The sequence below is a fragment of the Lampris incognitus genome, chromosome 11 (assembly GCF_029633865.1).
Source record: "Lampris incognitus isolate fLamInc1 chromosome 11, fLamInc1.hap2, whole genome shotgun sequence".
Classification (NCBI taxonomy): Eukaryota; Metazoa; Chordata; class Actinopteri; order Lampriformes; family Lampridae; genus Lampris; species Lampris incognitus.
This window is the reverse complement of record NC_079221.1, coordinates 18,675,789-18,698,835: the sequence shown is the minus strand read 5'-3', so window position 1 is coordinate 18,698,835 and position 23,047 is coordinate 18,675,789. Positions and strand designations below refer to the sequence as shown.

Sequence of the window (23,047 nt, the reverse complement as noted above, 5' to 3'; positions counted from 1 at the left end):
ATTCCTTTGACTTCATGGCTTGGTTTCTGCTCTGACATGCACTGTCAACAGTGGGACCTTATATAGATAGGTGTGTGCCTTTCGAAATCATGTCCGGTCAATTGAATTTACTACAGGTGGACTCCATTCAAGATGTAGAAACATCTCAAGGATGATCAGTGGAAACAGGATGAACCTGAGCCCAATTTTGAGTGTCATAGCAAAGGGTGTGAATACTTATGTACATGCAATATTTCAGTTCTTTATTTTTAATAAATTTGCAAAAATTTCTACAAAACCTTTTTCACTTTGTCATTATGGGGTATTGTGTGGAGATTGATGAGAAAAAAAAAAGGAATTTAATCCATTTTGGAATAAGGCTGAAACATAACAAAATCTGGGGAAAGTGAAGGGGTGTGAATACTTTCCGGATGCACTGTATATAAAAAAAATTTCTGGGGCTTAGAAATGTTTTGGCATTATGCAAAATAAATGCATTTTTGCAAAAATGCACTTATGATCCTAATTTTTTTTGGAGGTGGTAGGTATTGTTCCAGAGAGGACCAGAAAAATAGCAGAAAATTAAAATAATTATAATAATTATGCAAAATATGCATTTTCTAAAAATGGCTAAAAACCACTTTTCTCGGCATTTCAGATGATTCTGAGCATTTGGGGGGAGGGAGTTGGAGTGGGGGCGGTAAACCACTTTTCTCGGCATTTCAGATGATTCTGAGCATTTGGGGGGAGGGAGTTGGAGTGGGGGGGGGGGGTTAGGGGCAGGGGGAAGGCGGTTAGCTGGCAAGATGAAGAGGAGGGAGATTTAGACGGGTGGATAACCAAACCGCTACATTGTAGCGGGGTTCTTCTAGTTATAATTATATTTTAATGTTCTGCTATTTTTCTGGCCCTCTCTGGAACAATACCTACCACCTCCAAAAAAAATTAGGATCATAAGTGCATTTTTGCAAAAATGCATTTATTTTGCATAATGCCAAAACATTTCTAAGTCCCAGAAATTTTCTTTTATATAGGTGAAAAAATCAAAGATGCTCAGAATCATCTGAAATGCCGAGAAAAGTGGTTTTTAGCCATTTTTAGAAAAATGCATATTTTGCATATTTATGCATAATTATGCATAATTTTGATTTTCTGGGATTTTTCCCTTACTTTCTGAGACAATACCTACCACCTCCAAAAAGAATTAGGATCATAAATGCTTTAGTTTTCGGTCCCGCTATCTACACTAACTACCACACACACACACATTCTGAAAATATATGAGTAGATATATACATATATACACTACCGTTCAAAAGTTTGGGATCACCCAAACAATTTTGTGTTTTCCATGAAAAGTCACACTTATTCACCACCATATGTTGTGAAATGAATAGAAAATAGAGTCAAGACATTAACAAGGTTAGAAATAATGATTTGTATTTGAAATAAGATTTTTTTTACATCAAACTTTGCTTTCGTCAAAGAATCCTCCATTTGCAGCAATTACAGCATTGCAGACCTTTGGCATTCTAGCTGTTAATTTGTTGAGGTAATCTGGAGAAATTGCACCCCACGCTTCCAGAAGCAGCTCCCACAAGTTGGATTGGTTGGATGGGCACTTCTTGCGTACCATACGGTCAAGCTGCTCCCACAACAGCTCAATGGGGTTCAGATCTGGTGACTGCGCTGGCCACTCCATAGAATACCAGCTGCCTGCTTCTGCTCTAAATAGTTCTTGCACAATTTGGAGGTGTGTTTAGGGTCATTGTCCTGTTGTAGGATGAAATTGGCTCCAATCAAGCGCTGTCCACTGGGTATGGCATGGCGTTGCAAAATGGAGTGATAGCCTTCCTTATTCAGAATCCCTTTTACCCTGTACAAATCTCCCACCTTACCAGCACCAAAGCAACCCCAGACCATCACATTACCTCCACCATGCTTAACAGAAGGCGTCAGGCATTCTTCCAGCATCTTTTCATTTGTTCTGCGTCTCACAAACGTTCTTCTTTGTGATCCAAACACCTCAAACTTGGATTCATCCGTCCACAACACTTTTTTCCAGTCTTCCTCTGTCCAATGTCTGTCTTCTTTTGCCCATCTTAATCTTTTTCTTTTATTGGTCAGTCTCAGATATGGCTTTTTCTTTGCCACTCTGCCCTGAAGCCCAGAATCCCGCAGCCGCCTCTTCACTGTAGATGTTGACACTGGTGTTTTGCGGGTACTATTTAATGAAGATGCCAGTTGGGGACCTGTGAGGCGTCTGTTTCTCAAACTAGAGACTCTAATGTACTTATCTTCTTGCTTAGTTGTGCAACGCGGCCTCCCACTTCTTTTTCTACTCTGGTTAGAGCCTGTTTGTGCTGTCCTCTGAAGGGAGTAGTACACACCGGTGTAGGAAATCTTCAATTTCTTAGCAATTTCTCGCATGGAATAGCCTTCATTTCTAAGAACAAGAATAGACTGTCGAGTTTCAGATGAAAGTTCTCTTTTTCTGGCCATTTTGAGCGTTTAATTGACCCCACAAATGTGATGCTCCAGAAACTCAATCTGCTCAAAGGAAGGTCAGTTTTGTAGCTTCTGTAACGAGCTAAACTGTTTTCAGATGTGTGAACATGATTGCACAAGGGTTTTCTAATCATCAATTAGCCTTCTGAGCCAATGAGCAAACACATTGTACCATTAGAACACTGGAGTGATAGTTGCTTGAAATGGGCCTCTATACACCTATGTAGATATTGCACCAAAAACCAGACATTTGCAGCTAGAATAGTCATTTACCACATTAGCAATGTATAGAGTGTATTTCTTTAAAGTTAAGACTAGTTTGAAGTTATCTTCATTGAACAGTACAGTGCTTTTCCTTCAAAAATATGGACATTTCAATGTGATCCCAAACTTTTGAACGGTAGTGTATATATATATATGTACTGTACTGTACTTAAGCCATGTTCATGTGGCACCTGAAAACATCAATTGGCTGGAGTTTTTGAAAAGTAATCTGCACTTTTATGTGCATCTCTATTTCCCACTTGTGTGTTGAGCTAGCAAAACAAGCTTTTCATTGTGAGAATAAGTATAAACTTGCTTTCATATATGACAAATAAACCCAAAAACTTAATAAAAATTGGAAAAGTGCCAGGACCTCATTGTTGAATACAGATCACCAGAGCAGGTCCAGGCACATGGGAAACTACATACATCATGTGAAGCATTACCATGTATATGGAGCTACGCATGTAACAAAAAAAAAAAAAAAGTCAGCAAACTCTAAGTTCAAATACTTTTTTTTTAACTCACAGTAGTAAGTAAAAAAAAATCCATACCATTGAGCAAAGAGCATGACAATGACTTGCAAAAATCAAAAAAGATACGGAACAAGGTAGGGATGTGAAAACATCTGACAAGGAGAACTTGACAGCATAAGTGAAAATGAGAAATCACTGCTGGACCCAACAAACTCAGCAAAACTTTGCAGCTTGGTTTGAGTCAGTAGCCAACACCAGATGCAGGAACAGAGGTAGACTGCTTACCCTCTGTGTGGGCTGGCTCGGCCAGCTGCCAGACTTTGAAGTGTCTGTCTTGGCTGGCCGTGACCAGCATGGTGGTCTGGCTGTTGGCTGTGTGGCTGAAGCACATGGCTGTAATCCGGGCCTCGTGGGGGGCCGAGACAGTCGTGTTTAGCACAAAACTGCAAAGGTGACAGGGTAGGGAGTTGGGGTTGGAAGGAAAGAGTCATGAAGAGTATGGTCAAAGGTGGGAATTCTCTCCCCATATTTGACAGGGCAACAGCAATTTTGTGGAGAACAAGCAGTTATATTTCTACCCATAAAATGACCCCGTCTCCACCTTGGGATGGTTGTCTTTAACAGAATGAAAATTATGGAAAGACTGCTCCTGAAATTGCTTTGGTCAGAACTTTGTAGAATCTTTTTCAAGACAAAAATAGTATGAGAAATAGCCAACCATCTTGATGGAGGAAAACCCTGAGTAATCAACCATCATCTGAGTTACTTAGTATTTCTATTTGTTGATCAGTTTTTTAAAGAAATGTATGGTTAGTTTTACCATTAACTGTTGCCGATAACATTCAAATTTCCTATCCTTAATACCAATAGAATGACTGAGCCATCAAGACCCTGAAAAACTTGTTAATTTCTAGACAGTGTACCTCTGGGTTTTCTCAACGTAGGCCCACAGTTTCAAATTGAACTCCAGCTCTGAGTCTTTCTGTTTCCTTTCCTCCACTGTAGCCAGCCAGCTGCCATCGATATTGAATGCTGCCTTGACCACCTCAAATTGCTCCAGACCAGCCTCATGAATGTACTCCTGCTGTACGATGTCAAGCTACAAGAAAGACACAAGATGCTTAACTCTAGCATTAAGTCTCTAAATAGGACTCACTCAGATCAAAAGTGGTTATTGCTAGGTTGAGCTTGGCAAAAGCATATATAGTGAATTGCTCAATGAGCCTGTGTGTAAAATGCTTATGTATTCAACCTTTTTGGCATCTGTGAATCTGTTTGTGAGCCAACTAAGCTCGTTTCAAGTGCACTCATAACCCTGACTATGCAGATAATGAAACCTCACTTAACAAATACACGTGAAATCTGAAACCTTCAAACTGTTCTCAAGCTCACTAGGCTGGGTTTATGAGCAAAACAATGTATGGGTAAGCTATTGATAACCGTGGGTGATTAAGGAGAGGGCTTACATTGTACAGCTGCTTGTCTCTTTGGAGGGAGTAGAACTGCAGGTGGCCAGGTTTCCCATTGAGCACCAGGGCTTTGCTACGTGGGTCCACCATCAGGTCTGTCCTGACACCATCTCCTAGATGGGGAATAGAGAAGTTCCAATAAAAAATGTTTTGGTATTTAGTGGAGTTTTCTTTAATCCAATACAAAGCCTTAGCCACACACGGCCACCATTAAATTCAAGCACAAATGGAAAAAAATTACAAAGAGCAGTGCTTGCATGCATGCTTTTTTCTGACACCACAGGCTAAACCCAATTAAAAGAGCATATCAAACTTTATTTAAATTCACAAATTTTTTTTGTCAGTAAATGTTCCTTACATAATGGTTATTTTTCTGAGAAGCAACACTCTTTTCCAGAACCTATAAAGGTGTGATATTCTTTGTGGGCTGATACAAGCACCATGTGGTGTATCTACAATGTGTTGTCATTACCCGTGGAGTCTGAGCTCACCTTTGACCAGGCCCTGAATGACAGCAGAAATATTGATGCAGCTCTGGATGATTGTGATCTCTGGAACACAGAAGGGAAAAGACAAAATATTTAGTTGTCAGTCTTCCATTGACATCTGAAACCCCGCAGCAAATCTATTTCAAACTAACAGAATACATGGTTTCCAGGTTGTTGGGAGTACTGAAATACTTATAATAGTGACATGAAAAGTCATACACTTTTAACTTTGTTGTGACACAGTTAACATTGTCTTGTTCAGCTGAGTCATAAACAATTGCTTACAAAAGATGGGAAAGAATGTAGATTTAAAATAGCCAATTCAAAGTAGTCAATTCCAGATGGCAAATATAGACGCCATTTAATCAGGCAAGGTAACCAATAAATTCTTATTAGTTGCAAAAGCCTGACAGTGACTGAGAGTTGGGTGAAGAGCAGAATTGCACCCCAGGAGTGACAACTGACCACATGTTCTCCTAAATTTGAGAAAAGATGCCAAGTCAGAAAAGGGTTGTTTTTGAGGTCAGGTATATCCGAGGCCCTTATATGGTAAACAGCTTTATAAAGTGATGCAATTTTTATATTTTTGAGGAAGCGATGGTTAATTTGTCGTATGAAATCTAACTACAGGTTGACATATGAGAGTCATAAGACTTTGACCAAAATCCCTCTATGTTTTTCTCCACAAGGAAGCAAAGCAATTTGTTATAGTGCCTGTTGTAGTAGCACTGAAGCACATTACTAATGAACAAAACTGAAAAAATGCCGAGTCTGATGGCAGGTTTACTGGATCCACACTCCTTACTGTTATCTGCATGGGAGGTACAGAAGAGCGAGCCATCAGGTGAGACAGTGATGTGTGTTATAGCAGCTCCCAGGCGAGGCAGAAAGTCTCTCTGGCTATCTTGGCCATAGCGCCACTGAACAAGAACCGACTCCAGGCCTCCACTCAGCAGACTGGTGCCTGGTTGAACACACCACAGGTAAACAGCCGGGAAACAGTATATGGACATTTCTACTACAGAGGCTGATGACCAGCCATTTTCCTGTTTTAGCTACTGAGTAGGTTGCCAATGTGGAGCTGGAGGCCAGTGCTAATGTTCCACAAGGCCTATCTGAGGCCAAGTTGAGTGGGAGGGGGTGAAGGGTTTTCTGGTGGACTGGTAGCTATAAAGCTAATTTCATCAAAAACATAAAATAAAAAAATGCGGTTTTGAACCCAAAATTAATTCTGCTTACATTTGGACCATCACCAACTGGAATTGTTGCATTACTGACCATAGACACCAGTCCAAATTATGCAACTAGAGAGATATAGCTGGCTAAGGCAATATAATAAGCCTTCCTGTTTACTTAAGATGCATAATATTAAATACTTCATTATATCATTTCTGAATATATAACAATCCCAATTCAAATTGGCAAGTATTTCTATACATTTTCTTTTCAACTTCGAAAAAAAAAAACATGGTTAGAGCAGCTAAGGTACTAATGCTTAGGATCCTTGCCAGCCAGGTGCAGCCAGACCAACTTGGAGCTAAACCCCCTGAAGACAGTGGAGATGGTGGTAGATTTCAGAAGCCCCCCCCCCCCCCAACGTGATTCCTAGTTCATGTAATGCACATGGCAATAAAAGTCTTCGATTCTGAAAAGAATGATCAATGTGAAAATTGCAGCCCACTATTAGGCCTTATAGTGAGCAAGACCCATGTTATTAGACAAGGACATACAGGAACAACAAAAAAAGTAAAAAAAATAAAAAAAATAAACAGGTGGTGGTAATTGTGCACCTTCTGGGGTGAAGCAAAGGGAGCCGACGGCAGTATGGTGCCAGTGGACGGTGGAATATGTATAGTCCTTCTTCTGGTTGATATTTCTCCTTGAGGGAGGTTAAGAATAAAGAAATAATGGTAACAACATATAACAACCCTTGAGTAAAAAAAAAAAAAGATGACAAATCTTGTCGAACAGTTGGGTCCAACGCCTCTGGAACTACACGTGTACCCTTGCTGACCTTGGATTGAATTCCCTCAGATCTTTTTTTTGCTGCGTTTCGTAAATACTCTGTCCTTGTCTGCTTTTCTACTTTTTAAACAGAGCTTCCTTTAATAAAAACTGTACATGTAAAGCAATAAAGCAATATTCAAGAGTTTCAAAATACATTGAAAAAAATTACACTAATGAATAAAAACTATCAAGAAAAACAATAGAAATGCCAGGCATAAATTGAAAATAAGTTTACAAAAGAAATAAATGGATAAACTAGTGATAAGAGAATGAAAGAAAAATATCTATAGAAGAAAGGTGTACAAGATGAAAATTACATGGCTTCATCCATACCAAATGTATAGGCTGAGCCATTGGAAAACGATTTTGCTTTGATTCAGCGCGGGAAATAACTTTAAAAAAAAAATACCACAAGTGAACAGATATTTACACTAGGTCATTCTCAGTGTTTATCAGTGCACTTGTCAGTGTGTTGGGACAAAGGTCCTCCAATGTTACTCACCACAAGCGAATCTTTCCGTCCTCGTGACCGGTAGCAATGCAGTCCTCCTTTGGGTGACAGGAGACGCACGTGAATGTGTTCTGGACTCCCTTCTTGTTATTTGCACTCAGAAAAAACCTATTTGCAACCCACCAAAGGACATGAATATATGGCGCTGTCAGCATTTTTGGAGGATTTGGAGTCTACGTGATTATGAACATCATGGGTTTGAATCTTTCTCATAATCATAGTGCATATGTGACCCTCTTCCTGTGTCTCTACACCGTCCAATAAGCAAAAGCTTTCAATGGAAGGAAAAGCCCTGTTGACAACCAACAGCACCACAAGGTCTACAATTCAAAGGGATTTGAAAAACCTGAAATCATTCAGATACTCTTTGCGAACAACAAATAGAAATGTAAAATAAAAAAAATTAAAAAAAATTAATCTGCATTGGCCTTCATATCTTTAGGGTAGAAACCTGATGAAGTCTGCTACAGCTAAAACCCATTTAATTTGACAGTTTTCACCATATTTCATTATACAAGAGCAGACGACTATACTTTCTTTTTTGGATTCCCCCCACCTTTTCTCCCCAATTGTACCCAGTCAATTACCCCACTCTTCTGAGCTGCCTCTGGTCACTGCTCCACCTCCTCTACCAATCTGGGGAGGGCTGCAGACTACCACATGCCTTCTCCAACACACGTGAAGTCGCCAGCCACTTCTTTTCACCTGACAGTGAGGAGTTTCACCAGGGGGACGCAACACGTGGGAGGATCCTGCTATTCCCCCAAGTCCCCCTCCCCCCCTGAACAGGTGCCTCAACCGACCAGAGGAGGCGCTAGTGCAGCAACCAGGACACATACCCACATCCGGCTTCTCACCCGCAGACACAGCTAATTGTGTCTGTAGGTATGCCCGACCAAGCCAGAGGTAACATGGGGATTCAACCCGGTGATCCTCGTGTTGGTAGGCAATGGAATAGACCGCCACGCTACCGTGACACCATGACTGTATTTTCTAATAAAGAACTTGGATCAGATGAAACTTGAAATGACCCTCATAGGGAAATTGGCTCACTGCAGCAGCAGATGCTACAGTACACCTGGGGAGGGGAATAAAAATGAAATACAAATTAAAAATAAAGCAATAGACAAAATGTATGCGAAATCAGTGCCATGAATATAAACTTAAACTTGTTATGTGCCTCTTCACTTGTGTTCCTGTTGCTGAAGCGGTGGAGGTAGTCCATATGAAATTACAAGATGACCCCACCTTTAGCAGTAGGACCACCCTTAACACTGACCAAGTGTGTCTGCTCCTGAAACTGTCTTCAGTCCACGTACTTCACATACAAGGGGCAGTACTATAGGCGGAAACATGGGTGTGCTATGGCGTCCCCAGTTTCACCTGTAGTTGTCAACTTGTATATGGAGGAAGTGGAAAAGAGGGCTCTGATGTCCAATCCAGGGACACCACCTAGCCATTAGTTTAGGTATGTGGATGACACCTGGGTTAAAATTAAATCTCAGGGCATACCACATTTCACTGACCACATTAACTCTGTGGACAACCACATCAAGTTCATCATGGAGGATGTGAAAGATGAACAGTTAGCCTTCCTAGACTGAAATTGCTGTTGGTGATGTGGGGCATTTTATTTTTGATGTTTAACGTAAACCAACACATACTGATCAATACTTAAGGTTTGACTCTCATCATACACTGGAGCACAAAATAGGAGTCATCAGGACGCTGCACCACCGAGCTGAAAGCATCACTTAACAAAGTGGCCAGGGAAGGGGAGAAATCCCACATTTAAGCAGGCCCTGGGTAAGTGTGGTTATCCTAACCGGGCGTTTGTCAAAGCCAGAAAGATGCCCAAACAGTGCACCAGCAGATCGAAGGAAGGAGGACAACTGCTACTTAAGCGTAAACCAGTGGTGATTCCGTATGTGGCGGGAGTGGCCGAACAGTTGAGACGCGCATTTTCCAAACACCGCGTCTCAGTTGCTTTCTAACCCCAAAACATGCAGCACCAGAAATTGGTGAACCCCAAGGATCGGGTTCTTCAGCACAAACAGAGCAATATAGCTTACACTGTTAAGTGCCAGGAGGACTGCCATGACTTGTACATCGGGGAAACCAAACAGACTCTGGTGAAATGGATGACACAACACAGAAGAGCTACCACGTCAGGCCAGGACTCCGCAGTCTACACCCATCTACAGGCCAGGGCTACTCTTTCATATAGGGAGGAACGCTGGTTTGAATGGGGAGTCAAAGAGGCCATCTACGTGAAGAGGGAATGCCCAAGAGTACATCTGTTGCTATCTTACAACACTGTGATTGCAGCTATTCCCCAATGCTCTGTGAATTGTACACTTGGCCATTTTAACTCTAATTAATGGTCACGGCATTTGCATATGAAACCTATCACCGGTTTTGCTCATTAAGTAACTGTGCTTTTTTTTTTTTTACCCCCCCCCCTTTTTTTTATCCCCAATTGTATCCGGCCAATTACCCCACTCTTCCGAGCCATCGTGATCTCTGTTCCACCCCCTCTGCCGATCTGGGAAGGGCTGCAGACTACCACACGTCTCCTCCGATACACGTGGAGTCGCCAGCCGCTTCTTTTCACCTGACAGTGAGGAGTTTTGCCAGGGGGACATAGCACGTGGGAGGGTCACGCTATTCCCCCCAGTTCTCCCTCCCCCTCAAACAGGTGCCCTGACGGACCAGAGGAGGCACTAGTGCAGCGACCAGGACACATACCCACATCCGGCTTCCCACCTGCAGACATGGCCAATCGTGTCTGTAGGGACGCCCGATCCGCTGGAGGTAACACGTGTATTCGAACCAGCGATCCCCGTGCTGGTAGGCAACGGCATAGACCGCTATGCTAACCGGACATCCCACAACTGTGCTGTTTATAAGGTTGGGGATACCTGCAGTCAGCTGAGACTGACAAAGTCATTTAGATGAGTGATGAAACGTTTCTCCCACTAAACCTTGAGTCAAGATGAACTGATTCAACTTTTTGGGATTTCCTTACTTGGATCATTGAGCATGCATCAAGACATGTTGAGCTATTGAGTTATTTTGATTCATCAAGATGTATTTTATCTTAAAATGTACTGACTGAACTGTTTAGACATAGAAACATTTTGCCACTTCAAAATAATGCAAATTCACGTCATACATCATAGCCGTTGTATTAACTGCAATTGATAAAACAAATGGGCTGATATTTTGACCTATGATTGGAACTGCAATCAGAAAGAGATAATTTTCAATCAGTACATCATACGCACTTAAAAACTCTAATTGTATGCTCATATTACTGTGTGGTTGGCAGGAGTTTCAACTAATGATAAAATTACTCACTTATATGACTTCTGTTTCTTGAGGAAGAAGACCTCCAGTTGAAAACTTTTGGCAGAAGCAATATATTCACCCTGCGAAGATTAAAATGTACAAAATCTTGCTGTTAAAACATTAACAGCAACAGGATGTAAGGGATTTTCCCTGGCACAAGACAACTTCCCACAGGACTATTTGACTACGGTCATACCGGTCTAAAACCGGTTGTTGGGTCATTTATATGATATTTTTAGATTTTCTTTTAGGCCTATCCAAAGTATCAGCAAGGTGCGGTCATTTATACGATATTTTTAGATTTTCTTTTAGGCCTATCCAAAGTATCAGCAAGGTGTGGGTATTTTCGGATAAAGAAATTAACGTTATATTCATCACTTGATGAAATTTCAAGGCCCCTGTCAATAAAAGCAGTATTATTTTGTCAACCAATTTAGTTACTTGCATTCCTTTGAAAATTAACTTGTGTGTATTCCTATAGTACAAATTACTAAAAAGCATGTACAAGAAAATATGAATTCCAAGAAGCAGCAGTTACAATGGCTGTGATGTACGAACCTCATGGCCAAAGCTGATAGTGGCTGGGTTGGGGCTTACATTGCTGATCACAGCGGATAGCTCTTGGGCCTCGACCAGCTGCTCTCCGCTGCGCGGCAGATGCACAGCAACCAGCTGGAACACCTCTGCAGAAAAAAGACATGAAGTTCAGCATCAGCTGGTTACATCCTCAGTGACCTCTTACCCAGTTCCTACTTTATACTGCATATTAGGGCTTGTTTTACAAATAGGTCACAGAGTGGCAATGTCAAGAGAGGCAACTACCTGAGATTGAAGGATTTAATGAGAATGTTTAATAATGTCACATCTTACAGCTTTCCTGTTCAGAAAGGCCTTTCCTGCCTTCTCGGACTGTTAACCCCATCTCCACCCCACTCTTAATTCCTGCTTTATCTGCTTTGGTTTTATCTAATTTTTTTTATCTTGTAGCACTCTAGAGATTTGCTCTAAAAGGAAATTAATTTTATCATCAAAATCATAGTGGTGCAAAGTTTATGTGCAGATGCAGATGTTTAGAAAGTGGGACCTAGGAAAAGAAAGAATGCTCTGGTGCATTTATAATTTCCAAACCAACAAATCAGTTTTAAAACTGTGAGCAATCCCTTGTGAAAAAGCAAAATAAGAGACTATTCAGAATACAGGATGTTACAGAAGATACTTGATACTTTTAATTTTCAATAATACTATTTGCTAGTTGACATGCTTCAATTTAAGCATCTACCACGTTACATGTTCACTCAGTCAATGTGCCTAGGTTTTTTTAAGGACTGCCTTGCTCTGAATATTTGAAAGGGGATTTTATTGGTCTCTGAATTTTTGGGGGGGTTCAAAAGTCTATGGTGGCAAATTAAAGTACCATCCCTAACAGCAAATTGTTGCACATATAACAGGAAATTAACACTCACAATAAAATCTTATTAAACATGACTGACTTAACCACAATTTTGTATCTTTGCTTTGGGAGCACTGTTGCTGTAATTACATTAATCCATTAGTAGGGGGTGTAAATGGCATCGCATCAAAATTGCAATGCTTTTCTCATCTATGTAATCATTGTAAGGGAGTTAAGGGATAGGCCTAATCAGTTGCAGTTTCTATAGACCATGGCTCACCTGGCTGTTATCTTACAACACCCCCATAGCAGCATCAATCTAGATAAACATAATCAAATTTGATTCAGTTCCCAGTCTTCACGGAAAAGTGTTCAATCTTTCTGTGTAAGTTGCAGTGGTGTCAGGACTAATCTGCTGGATAAAACTTTAAACTTAAGCAATAAATGTGAAGGGGTTGAATTTACCGGATCTTTTGTCTTTCGCCATGGGGACAACAACAAATAGGATTCCACCATGCTTTGCAGAGGTGTGGAGGGAGTAGATAGGATACCCAATGACAAAAGTCTGGAAAAGATCACATAGCTGTTACTCACGCTTCCAAGATCTATTTATTATCATCATTTCACTGTAAACAAGGGCATAGATAAACAATTTTTGGTGGTTATGGCACATTACAAGTAAGTATAAAATGTAACAATACAACACCAAAAATTGCAACCAGACAAGTGCAACAACACTGGGTTGAGCGTCATATATTGAAGAACTCAGAATTGGAGTTAACATTCTTTTATATTAGTAGTTGTATATAGGTGACTGGGCAAAAAAAATAATTTGAAAACAAAAACAAAACGGTAAAAGTAGACGCTGTGAAGATTGAAGTCATACCTTGATAAGGATGCCATCAGTGAAGTCCCAAAGCCTAACAGTGCCATCTACTGAACTAGAGTACACCTGCAACAAAATAGAAATGAGTTATTTTGCATTATATTTCACTTATTCCAAGCCTGTGTAGTTCCAAACATATAGTATTGACAGCGATTTGAGCTGTTTGAGTTAAAAAAAACAAAAAAAAACAAACAAACAAACAAAAAAACAAAAAACATTCCACTCTACAGCATAAGTTTATTTTTCACAGCTACAAAGCTCTCTGGGCGGCATGGCTCAGGAGGCAGAGCGGGTCATCTTGTAATCAGAAGGTTCCTGGTTCAATCTCAGGCTCCTCCAGAGAGCATGTCGAAGCATCCTTGAGCAAGACACTGAACCCCTAACTGCTCCTGATGAGCAGGTTGGTGTTTTGCATGGCAGTCTCCGCCATCAGTGTATGAATGTGTGTAAATGGGTGAATGTGAGGCATACACTGTAAAGCACTTTGAGTGTTCGGTAGACTAGAAAAGTGCTACATAAATGCAGTCCATTTATCATTAAAAATTAGTTTTTACCACACCTTTCCAGGCTTTTTCTGCGACAAGAACACATTCAAAGACCTTGGAATCTGGAATCATCTTATTTTTTGGTTTGACAATGGATTAGAAATGTTCTTTTGAATTCTAGAGTGAATCTTACAATTATGCATTAGTCAGCAATCTCTGAAGTAGCCCAAGTTATAAAACCACCAACTATTACATAATATTCAATATGGTGAGATAGATTGTGTGTAATCAATTAAAAACACTTTTTGAAGGTACAATTCACTTCTCTCAGGTTAAGAAATATGACTGACTCATTGTCTATATGATACATTTATTTCTTGGTCAATCTCCTGTAATACAGGCCGGAGAAAGAATAAATGCCAAATCTTAATTTTTGACAACAACTTTCTTGTTGGCTTGCCGATGCTAAGGCTAATATGAAGAAAATTCGAATCCACATATCTAAGTCCAGAACCAAATCAACAACAACTGACTGCCATCAAGTCTGTGAATGCTCTAACTCAAGGGTGGTGAACCTGCAACTCTTTACCTGCTCCTGTGCGGCCCTTGGCTGTTCTCATTTTTTCTCGGTCTTCAGAGTTTTGAAATAAAAATACATTTTTAAAATATGTTTCTGATAAATCAAAATGCATTTGAATATTTGATGATAGGCTACTACCAATAAAGTTGCCAATGTTTTAATAAAAAAATAATTTTGTCATCATGCGATTGATAGAAATCTTCTATGTTACGCATGTAGCTAGCCTAACATACAGTTGTGCAAACGCAGAAGTTTGTTAGCAAGGCTAGAACTACTAACTGAATCGCCATGGCAGAATCAGGAAAACATAAAGCTAAACACAAATATGAAGAGCAACACAGGACATTTCTAACAGAATGGGAGGAAGTGTATTTTTTTGCAGAACGAAATGGGAAAACCTTCTGCTTGATATGCCAGACTTCACTGTCACATTTTAAAGCTTCAAACCTGGAACGCCATTTCACCTCACTGCACGCTAACATGGCCCGGGAGTTTCCCCAAAGGCACTGAACTTCGCAAGCACAAGGCAAACGTGTTGAAACGTCAGTCAGAGAAGCAGACTCAGCTTTTTCAAAAACTTACGACGCACTCAGAGATGGTCTTATTGACATCTATCAGGTGGCATGGAACATTGCTCATGAGAGAAAGCCACACAATGAAGGGGAATTTGTGAAGACGTGTCTCAGAGATATTGTGGCTATCCTCACTCCTGAAAATGATAATTTGAAGTGCTCTGTGTCAGACCTGCAGCTTTCACAACACACCGTTGAGCAGAGAATATCAGATATTAACAGGTCAATTGAAACAGTATAATGATATTGAAAAATGCCGGTATTTCATTATTGCTCTAGATGAGTCTTGCGATGTTCAAGATAAGCCACAGTTGGCAATATTTGTATGGTCTGAGTCAGAAGACTGCACAATTAAGGAAGAGTTGCTTGACATTGTCCCCTGACCCGTGGCATCGACCTAAAAGAGACACTTATGACTGTTGTTGTGAAGGCAAATTTGCAGTTATCAAAACTAATGGCAATAGCCACAGACGGTGTGCCTGTTATGCTGGGATCTGCAAATGGCCCTGTAGGGTTAGGTAAAACTGACGACCATTTCCTGGATTTTTGGACATTTCACTGCATTATTCATCAAGAGCACCTGGTGTCTAAAAGGCTGAACTTGGATCACGTCATGAAACCTGTGCTAGAAATTGTGAATTTTATTCGCACTCATGCTCTCAATCATAGACAGTTCAAAATCCTCATAGCTGAACTTGACGAAGACCTCCCCAATGATGTGCTCCTCCACTGCACTGAGATGGCTTTCAAGAGGTAACATGCTTGCTCGTTCTTTTGAACCCAGTGAAGCTGGTTCTGGAAGAAAAACATAAGGACTATCCTGAGCTACATGACCACCAGTGGATTTCACATTTGGGGTTTCTGGTCGACACGCTGCATCATCTGAACAAACTGAATCTAGATCTGCCAGGGAAGTTAATAATGCTGCCTGACCTGGTGAAAAATGTTTTCACATTTGTTTACAAACTCAAGCTCTTCCCAACTCATCTTCATAAGGGAGAGCTCACACATTTTCCGTCCTTGTTAAAGGCAAGGGGAGAAGAAGCTGAGGTCTCAAAAGGGAGAAGTGCATACTATGTGACACTGATGGAAAATCTGCAGCACAGTTTTGAGGACAGATTCTGCAACCTGAAGCAAAAGCGGCCATAGAGCACATTACTCGTTAACCCTTTCACTGCTGAATCAGATTGTTTGAAAGCCCTTTTAGTTTCAGATGAAGCTGCAGCCCAGTTGGAGATGATTGAACTTTGTGAGGATGACAGACTTAAATGTGTTTTAAGAGAAGGAACCACAGAGTTTTGGAAAACTGTGCCCACAGACAGATATCCCAATGTCAAACAGGCTGCACTCAAGCTAATGTCAATGTTTGGATCAACTTATGTCTGTGAATCAGTTTTTTCTACACTAAAACAAGTGAAGTCAAAACATCACTCTGTTCTTACGCACACACATGTGAAAGAGTTGCTTCAAGTAGCCACAACTGAGTACAAGCCAGACCTGAGGAAGATTGTGGAAAACAAAGACTGCTAGGTGTCCCACTGAGTAAACCGAGGTAAGAAAAGACCTATGAAAATTGTTAGGCTATGTGTTATGACATAACAGTTAGGCATACAAGTCACTGTTACTGTAGTAGTGTGGGCATCCATTTGTTGTGTGGCTCTTTGCAATGACAGGGTTTTGTTTTTTTTTTGCTGCTTTAATTGGTCCACCCAAAAGAAGGGACATATTTTTTCGGCTGAATCAGTAAACACTAAAAATGTCTGTGGGGTTACCTGAAGGTGGTTAGAGGGGTTGATGGCAACACCTGTCACCAGGTGTGTGTGTCCTTGCAAATCATGGATGCATTCTTCTGTCGAAGTGCTGAACACTTTCACACACTCGCCTGCGGAACACAACAGGAACCTAATGCAGAGCAACCAAGAACAGTTACCAGTAAGAAATGTCAGAGCATACTGATGCATAATATTAATAGGGCAAGCTTATATCGCAGGCTCCTTTGGTGTCTTAAATATTCTATATACGACATTCAGTACCAGCATCTCAGGACCAAAGCAACAAAAAAAACCTCTCTCCTTTCGCGCTCTTGGTTATTTGGCTATTTTGTTGGTTGGAATATTTATTTTACAGTATAGAGTTATTTTATTAACTTTAGTAACGTATTAAGCTTGAAAGGAGCTATTTCTTCGATCTCCTGAGTGACCTAAATCCACGTAACGTGATAACTATCCTGCTAACACTAGCTACCTCACGTGCACTGACATCCACGCGCGATCAGCCGGCTTCCGACATCCACGCCCGGTCGGACCGGCTTCCAAAATACAGAACAGAGAACGTCTGAAGAAAGTCTGACTGCACCACACGCAGAGAGTGTGTGACTTCATTCTCTGCTCAGGACCCAATTACTCCATTACTCTCTTTACATAGCAAATCGTTCTTTGCTGCTATATTGTTCTAAATCTCATTATATACACCCCAAGGTCGCAGCTTGTAAGTGCCCGAGATATTGCTAAGGATTTCTAACTAGCACTGCCGAATATCAACTTTAGTGCTAACAGCTAGCATTACTTTGTGCTCTCTCACTAATAATCTCTCATCGAGCGAGCAGGCAACTGCTACCTCATTTGTACAACGTTACTCGGCACGAAATGAACATACCTTGAATCATTAGTTATTACCGGCTCCCTAAAATTTATTTTACTTCCACCTCGGTGAACCACGCGGATGCCACTGTTCCCCACCATGTTTATAAAAATTCAACTTTGACCCTTCCCCTTCTTCCTCGAGCATTTAAAGGGATTTAGCATATAGTTTTAAGGCGCATTACCTCCACCTACTGCCCCGGAATACAGACAACAGTACCGCGGACGCTCATTTATGACATTTATTCACAATTTAGTTCATTTATTATTTCGTTTCATTTGGTAGTAGTATATTATTTAGTGTCATGACCGTGTAATCAGTAACTAATAGCAGCGATGTAACCACGAGTTCTTTTCTCTTTCCTATTTCAAATTAGACTAATCTCAGTCCTGCTTGTTCTCGGTAAACTTTCCTTTTGTTCCTCCTCAGTGTATAGTATAAACGCTTACACTTCCGTCTTTACCTCGGTACAACCAACTCTGGTTGGCTTGCTCCATATACTATTGCGATGTTACTTTTATTTGTGAACCCGGTTCGCGCCCCCCGAACCTAATCCTTTACCCGATTAATCTTTTATCAATAGTCCCCTGAACAACCCAGTTCACTTTATGAATAGTTCCATGAACTCCGTCCAACTTGTCATTCCTCCTCGACCTCCCTCACCAGCATATTGTTGCTTCAAGGTAACGTACTGTAGCGAATTCGGGGGGCAGACTGGGAGACCGTCGCCACAGCCGGGACGCGAACCCGTATCTCCCGCTCCGCAAGCGACAACGTTAGCCAGTCGACTAAAGGGTCCGACCCGTTAGTCAAGGACCAACGTGTCTACTTATCCATGCATGTTACACTACCCCCCTCCTTCGGGAAGCGCGTCCCCGCGCTTAAGCATATCAGCTCCTTCACGCCTCAGGGCGCCTACGCTTCCGATGGCTTTACGGTCGCTCCATCCCACTTCTGACACCAATGTAGCGAATTCGGGGTACAACGCAACCACAGGAACTGCCGCGGCCGGAAAGCGAACCCCTATCGCCCGCACCGCAGGAGGCCTCGCTAACCGCTAGACTAAAGGGTCAGACCCGCGAGCCAGCGGCCAGCGTGTCTTCTTATCCGTGCACGTTACAATGCCTATTTTGGTCCCTCTACAAACACTAAAAATCTTGAACCATGGTGTAAAGGGAGAAACTGACGAAACCCAAGGTGACTTCAACATTGCTTTAAATGGTTCATTAGATAGATGGCCTCCAAGTGCAAACAATTCCTCAGCCTCTAGTCTATTGCTATTCATGCAAAAGTTCCATTTAGTAGATCTATGGAGGAGGAAAAATCCTCATTTAAATAATTATACATGGTGTAATAAAGCGTGCACTTCCCTATCACGTATAAATTATTGGTTAGTTTTTGATTCTTTAGATGAAGATGAAATTACTGTACTGCTACATCCAATGTGACTCTTGTCCTATATTGGGTTTTTACAGCCAGCTAAACTCTCCCTTGGCAGAGGGTGTCTTTGTGAGGTCAAGGAGAAAATGGTTGGAGGAAGGAGAACAAAATTCTGCCTATCTTTTCCAATTAGAAAGATCTCGAGGTAAAACAAATTCTGTCCAGAAACTTAATATCAATGAGTCATTATTGATGATCCCCGTGAGATTGCTAACTATTGTTCCTCATTTTATAGACGTTTGTATGAATCACAGTATAATGAGATGGCAACCAACCATTTTTTGGGATGTCTCACTGACACGAAATCAATTCAGATAGTTCAAAAAGACTCATGTGATAGCCCATTATCATCAGATGAAGTTCTGTTTGCCATTCGTTACTTAAACTCAATAAATCACAGGGGTTGACGGGTTAACATCTGAATTCTATATTGCTTTTGCAGAGCAACTAGCCCCCTTGCTCCATAGTGTGTTTTCAGAAAGTATTGAAAATCAGTCTCTTCCTCCAACTTTGACTCAAGGCCTCCTTACTCTAATTTCAAAGCCTAAGAAAGACCCACTTTGTAATGTCCGTAGACGCCTTGTCTTACTGACATAAGAATAATTCAAGAACGAGCCGACTTCGTAGGTTCTTAACTGTGTAGCTTTTACTAGCGTTCATCCGACATACAACCTTCATAACATGCGCTTCTCACTTCCTGTATACGTCACACGCACTGCACGTACATCCGTGAGTGGGTCAAGTTAAACAAGTGACAGGACCTCCAAAGTAATAACATCTTTCATTCATTACATCTCCCCCTCTAAGTTTATTTTCTAAACATTTCTCTGAACATTTACTGCCAACAATTTTAACCTGTATATCACCCCCCTTTTCACAAAAAAATAAAAAATCTCCCACAGTACACAAGTCCATACGCCTCACAAATCCAGCCGGATTGCTGGCTTGCTCACCCTGCCAGAGCGAGTAACATATGGTGTGGAAGTTGGCATTTCTGCTGCTCGGGACTCATCCATGTTTCCATTCTCCCCTGGAGTGACATGGTCAGGATCCCTGCTGACAAAGGTGAGTGTTTTGGGTGTGGCCAACAGGTGGCGCCTGTTCCTTCTGTAATGTTCACCTTGAGCTGTCTCCACTATGTAGGATCTGGGAGTGGAGCTCTGACTGTGAACAACTGCTGGCATTGTCCATGTTTTCTGTCCATCAGGTTTGGTGAGTACTGCGTCACCCGAGTTCAGTGGGCGCAGTGTCCGCACGCCGTTCCTGCGGTTGTAGTAGAAAGCCTGCCTTGATTTGGCTGCGGCGTCAGCGGTTTTGATCAGTTCCTCTTTAGGCCAGGCCGGTTTCAGGTTAGGCTGCAATGTGGGTAAGGTGGTTCTGAGTCTCCTACCCATGAGCAATTCCGCTGGACTGGCTCCAGTGGAAGAAGAGGGTGTAGCTCTGTATGTCAACAGGGCGAGGAGAGGGTCTTCCTGTCTTAATATGCTTTTGGCTATCTGAACAGCCCTCTCTGCCTGTCCATTACTCTGGGGGTAGTGTGGGCTTGAAGTCACATGGATGAAATCATAATCCTCACTGAACCTCCTCATCTCTTCTGAAACTAGCTGTGGCCCATTATCACTAACTACAATTTCAGGGATACCAAAACGTGCAAATGTAGCCTTCAGCCTAGCTACAACCTGACTGCTAGTAGTTGTTGGTAGATTTAGGATCTCCAAAAACCTGGAATAATAGTCAGACACTATTAAGTAGTTTTGCTTTTTGTACTCACACAGGTCTATGCCAACTTTCTGCCATGGTCTGGATGTGAGCTCACTTGACATTAAAGGCTCTTTTCTCTGTGTGTTCTTGTGTTCTCTGCAGAATTGACATTGCTGTATCTTTGTTGTAATGTGCTCTGTCATTTTGGGCCACCACACTGACTGGCTAGCTCTCTCTCTGCACTTAACTATCCCCTGGTGCCCGTCGTGTATTCTGTCTAAGATCACCTCCCTCATCTCTGTGGGAATGACGATACGACTGCCTCTGATGACTAAACCATCTACCTCAGATAACTCCCCTCTCACCTGATAAAAGTCTCTGACTGTCTCCGGCACTTTATCGACATACTCAGGCCAGCCGTGTCTGATGAAGCCCAACACTGTCTGGAGCTGCAGATCCCCATCCGTGCTCTGTTTTATCTCCTGCATCCTTTGAGGTGTGGCAGGCACCTGGCACACGATGGCATCAATGTGCGCTGCAACATCATCATGAGAAGCACCATCTCCGTAGCACTGCTCTGGGCCTCTGGAGAGTGCATCAGCCACAGCTAAAGTTTTGCCTGGTGCGTATTCAGCCACTGCATTGAAACGCATCAGCCTCATTAACAGTCTCTGGCACCTAATGGGTACATTATCCAAGTCTTTGCTGTTCATGAGAGGCACTAGTGGTTTATGATCGGTGACAAGTCTGAAATTGTCAAGCCCAAACAAGTACTTCTCGAACCTTTCACATGCCCAGACGCTGGCTAAGCACTCTTTCTCGATCTGTGCGTACCTTGTCTCTGCGTCACTCAGCCGTCGGGAGCAGTAGGCCACGGGCTTCCAGTGTTCCCCGTGCTGCTGGAGCAGAACGCCTCCCAGCCCGTAGCTGCTGGCATCTGCTGACACCACCGTAGCCTTAGTGACGTCATAAAAGGTGAGTACCGGGGCGGTGGCGAGTGCTGCTTTAAGGTCTTGGAATGCTGTGTTCTGTGCAGGTCCCCACAGCCACTCTGTCGTTGCTTTAAGCAGTCCATAAAGCGGCTGACCTACAGTGGACAGCTCTGGGACGTATTTTGCCAAATAGTTCACCATCCCGAGGAACCTCTTGAGTTCCGTCACGTTCTGGGGCTGAGGAAAGTTCTCTATTCCGGCCACTTTGTCCGGGTCAGGTCTGATGCCTGCCTCGTTGATGATATGACCAAGGAAGCGGACTTGTTTCTGTTTGAACTTGCATTTCGCTTGGTTCAGTTTGAGACCTGCTGTTTCAATGACCCCCAGCGCCTCTGCTAGGCGCCGGTCATGGATTTCCTCAGTCTCTCCATGTATAAGGATGTCATCCATGTACACCTCTGTGCCCTCTAGCCCGGTCAGAGTTTCCGCCATCTTTCTCTGGAAAATCTCTGGAGCACTCGTTATACCAAATGGAAGGCGGCAGAAAGCATACCTCCCAAATGGGGTGATGAAAGTGGTGAGCCCCCTGCTGTCTTCATGCAAGGGGATCTGGTAAAACCCACTTGCTGCATCCAACGTTGTGAAGAACTTTGACCCTGCGAGCCTTGGCATTATTTCCTCCATAGTGGGCAGCACGTATTTCTCACGTTTCACCGCTCGATTCAGCCTCCTGAGGTCAGCGCAGCAGCGAACCTCTTTCTTGTTCGGTTTCAGCACCGGCACCATAGCGGCGCACCATTCTGTGGGCTGAGTCGCTTTTTCAATAATGCCCTCATTTTCCATGCGCTGCAGTTCTTTCTTAACCAGTGGTACAAGTGGCAGCGGTATCCGTCTGGCTGTATGCACCGCGTATGGCTGGGCACCCTCCACCAGAGCTATTTTCACTGGGTCTGTTTTCAGCAGTCCACTTGAGCCGAAAACTCCACTGACCTCATTCATCCGCTTCACTAGACCCATCTCCACTGCCTCTGGACGACTCAGCAGACAGCTGCCTCTCCCCTTGATCACATACACTGGAAAGGAGTATTGTTTCTCCTTGTAGCTGGTTGTGGCTTGAAACTGTCCTATGCAGCTGATGTTTCCACCTGGGCTTATGAAGCATGTGTCAGGAGGTCCCAGTTTTATGTTTGGCTTCAGCTTTTTAAATGTCCCTTGGTTGATAACAGTAGCGTCAGCCCCCGTGTCAATTTTAAAGGTTATTGGTACATCACTTATTGTTAAACTAACAGTCCAATCTTCCTGACTGCTCTCTTTGCCAACTTCTCCCAGAAAGTACAGCTGTTTAACCTCTTCAGTGACTTCTCTCAC

The 23,047-nt window shown here is 42.3% G+C and overlaps 1 protein-coding gene across 3 annotated transcripts in view; it reads right to left on the bottom strand.

Moving 5' to 3' along the window:
* The window catches only part of wdr75 (WD repeat domain 75), a 36,754-nt gene extending 19,024 nt beyond the window's left edge, over positions 1 to 17,730 (bottom strand). The window contains exons 1-13 of one of the 3 annotated variants that reach the window (XM_056289641.1): positions 17,622 to 17,730; positions 16,739 to 16,868; positions 13,330 to 13,395; positions 12,909 to 13,008; positions 11,612 to 11,736; positions 11,063 to 11,133; positions 7,694 to 7,810; positions 6,975 to 7,063; positions 5,990 to 6,148; positions 5,188 to 5,247; positions 4,694 to 4,809; positions 4,151 to 4,326; positions 3,513 to 3,670 (exon numbers count right to left, since the gene is read on the bottom strand). In XM_056289641.1, coding sequence (XP_056145616.1) covers positions 3,513 to 3,670; positions 4,151 to 4,326; positions 4,694 to 4,809; positions 5,188 to 5,247; positions 5,990 to 6,148; positions 6,975 to 7,063; positions 7,694 to 7,810; positions 11,063 to 11,133; positions 11,612 to 11,736; positions 12,909 to 13,008; positions 13,330 to 13,395; positions 16,739 to 16,868; positions 17,622 to 17,707 — 1,453 coding nt within the window. In that variant the 5' untranslated portion in view covers positions 17,708 to 17,730. The remainder of the gene's footprint in view (positions 1 to 3,512; positions 3,671 to 4,150; positions 4,327 to 4,693; positions 4,810 to 5,187; positions 5,248 to 5,989; positions 6,149 to 6,974; positions 7,064 to 7,693; positions 7,811 to 11,062; positions 11,134 to 11,611; positions 11,737 to 12,908; positions 13,009 to 13,329; positions 13,396 to 16,738; positions 16,869 to 17,621) is intronic. The other 2 variants (XM_056289642.1, XM_056289643.1) reach the window with 2 other exon arrangements.
* Positions 17,731 to 23,047: the final 5,317 nt, after the last annotated feature.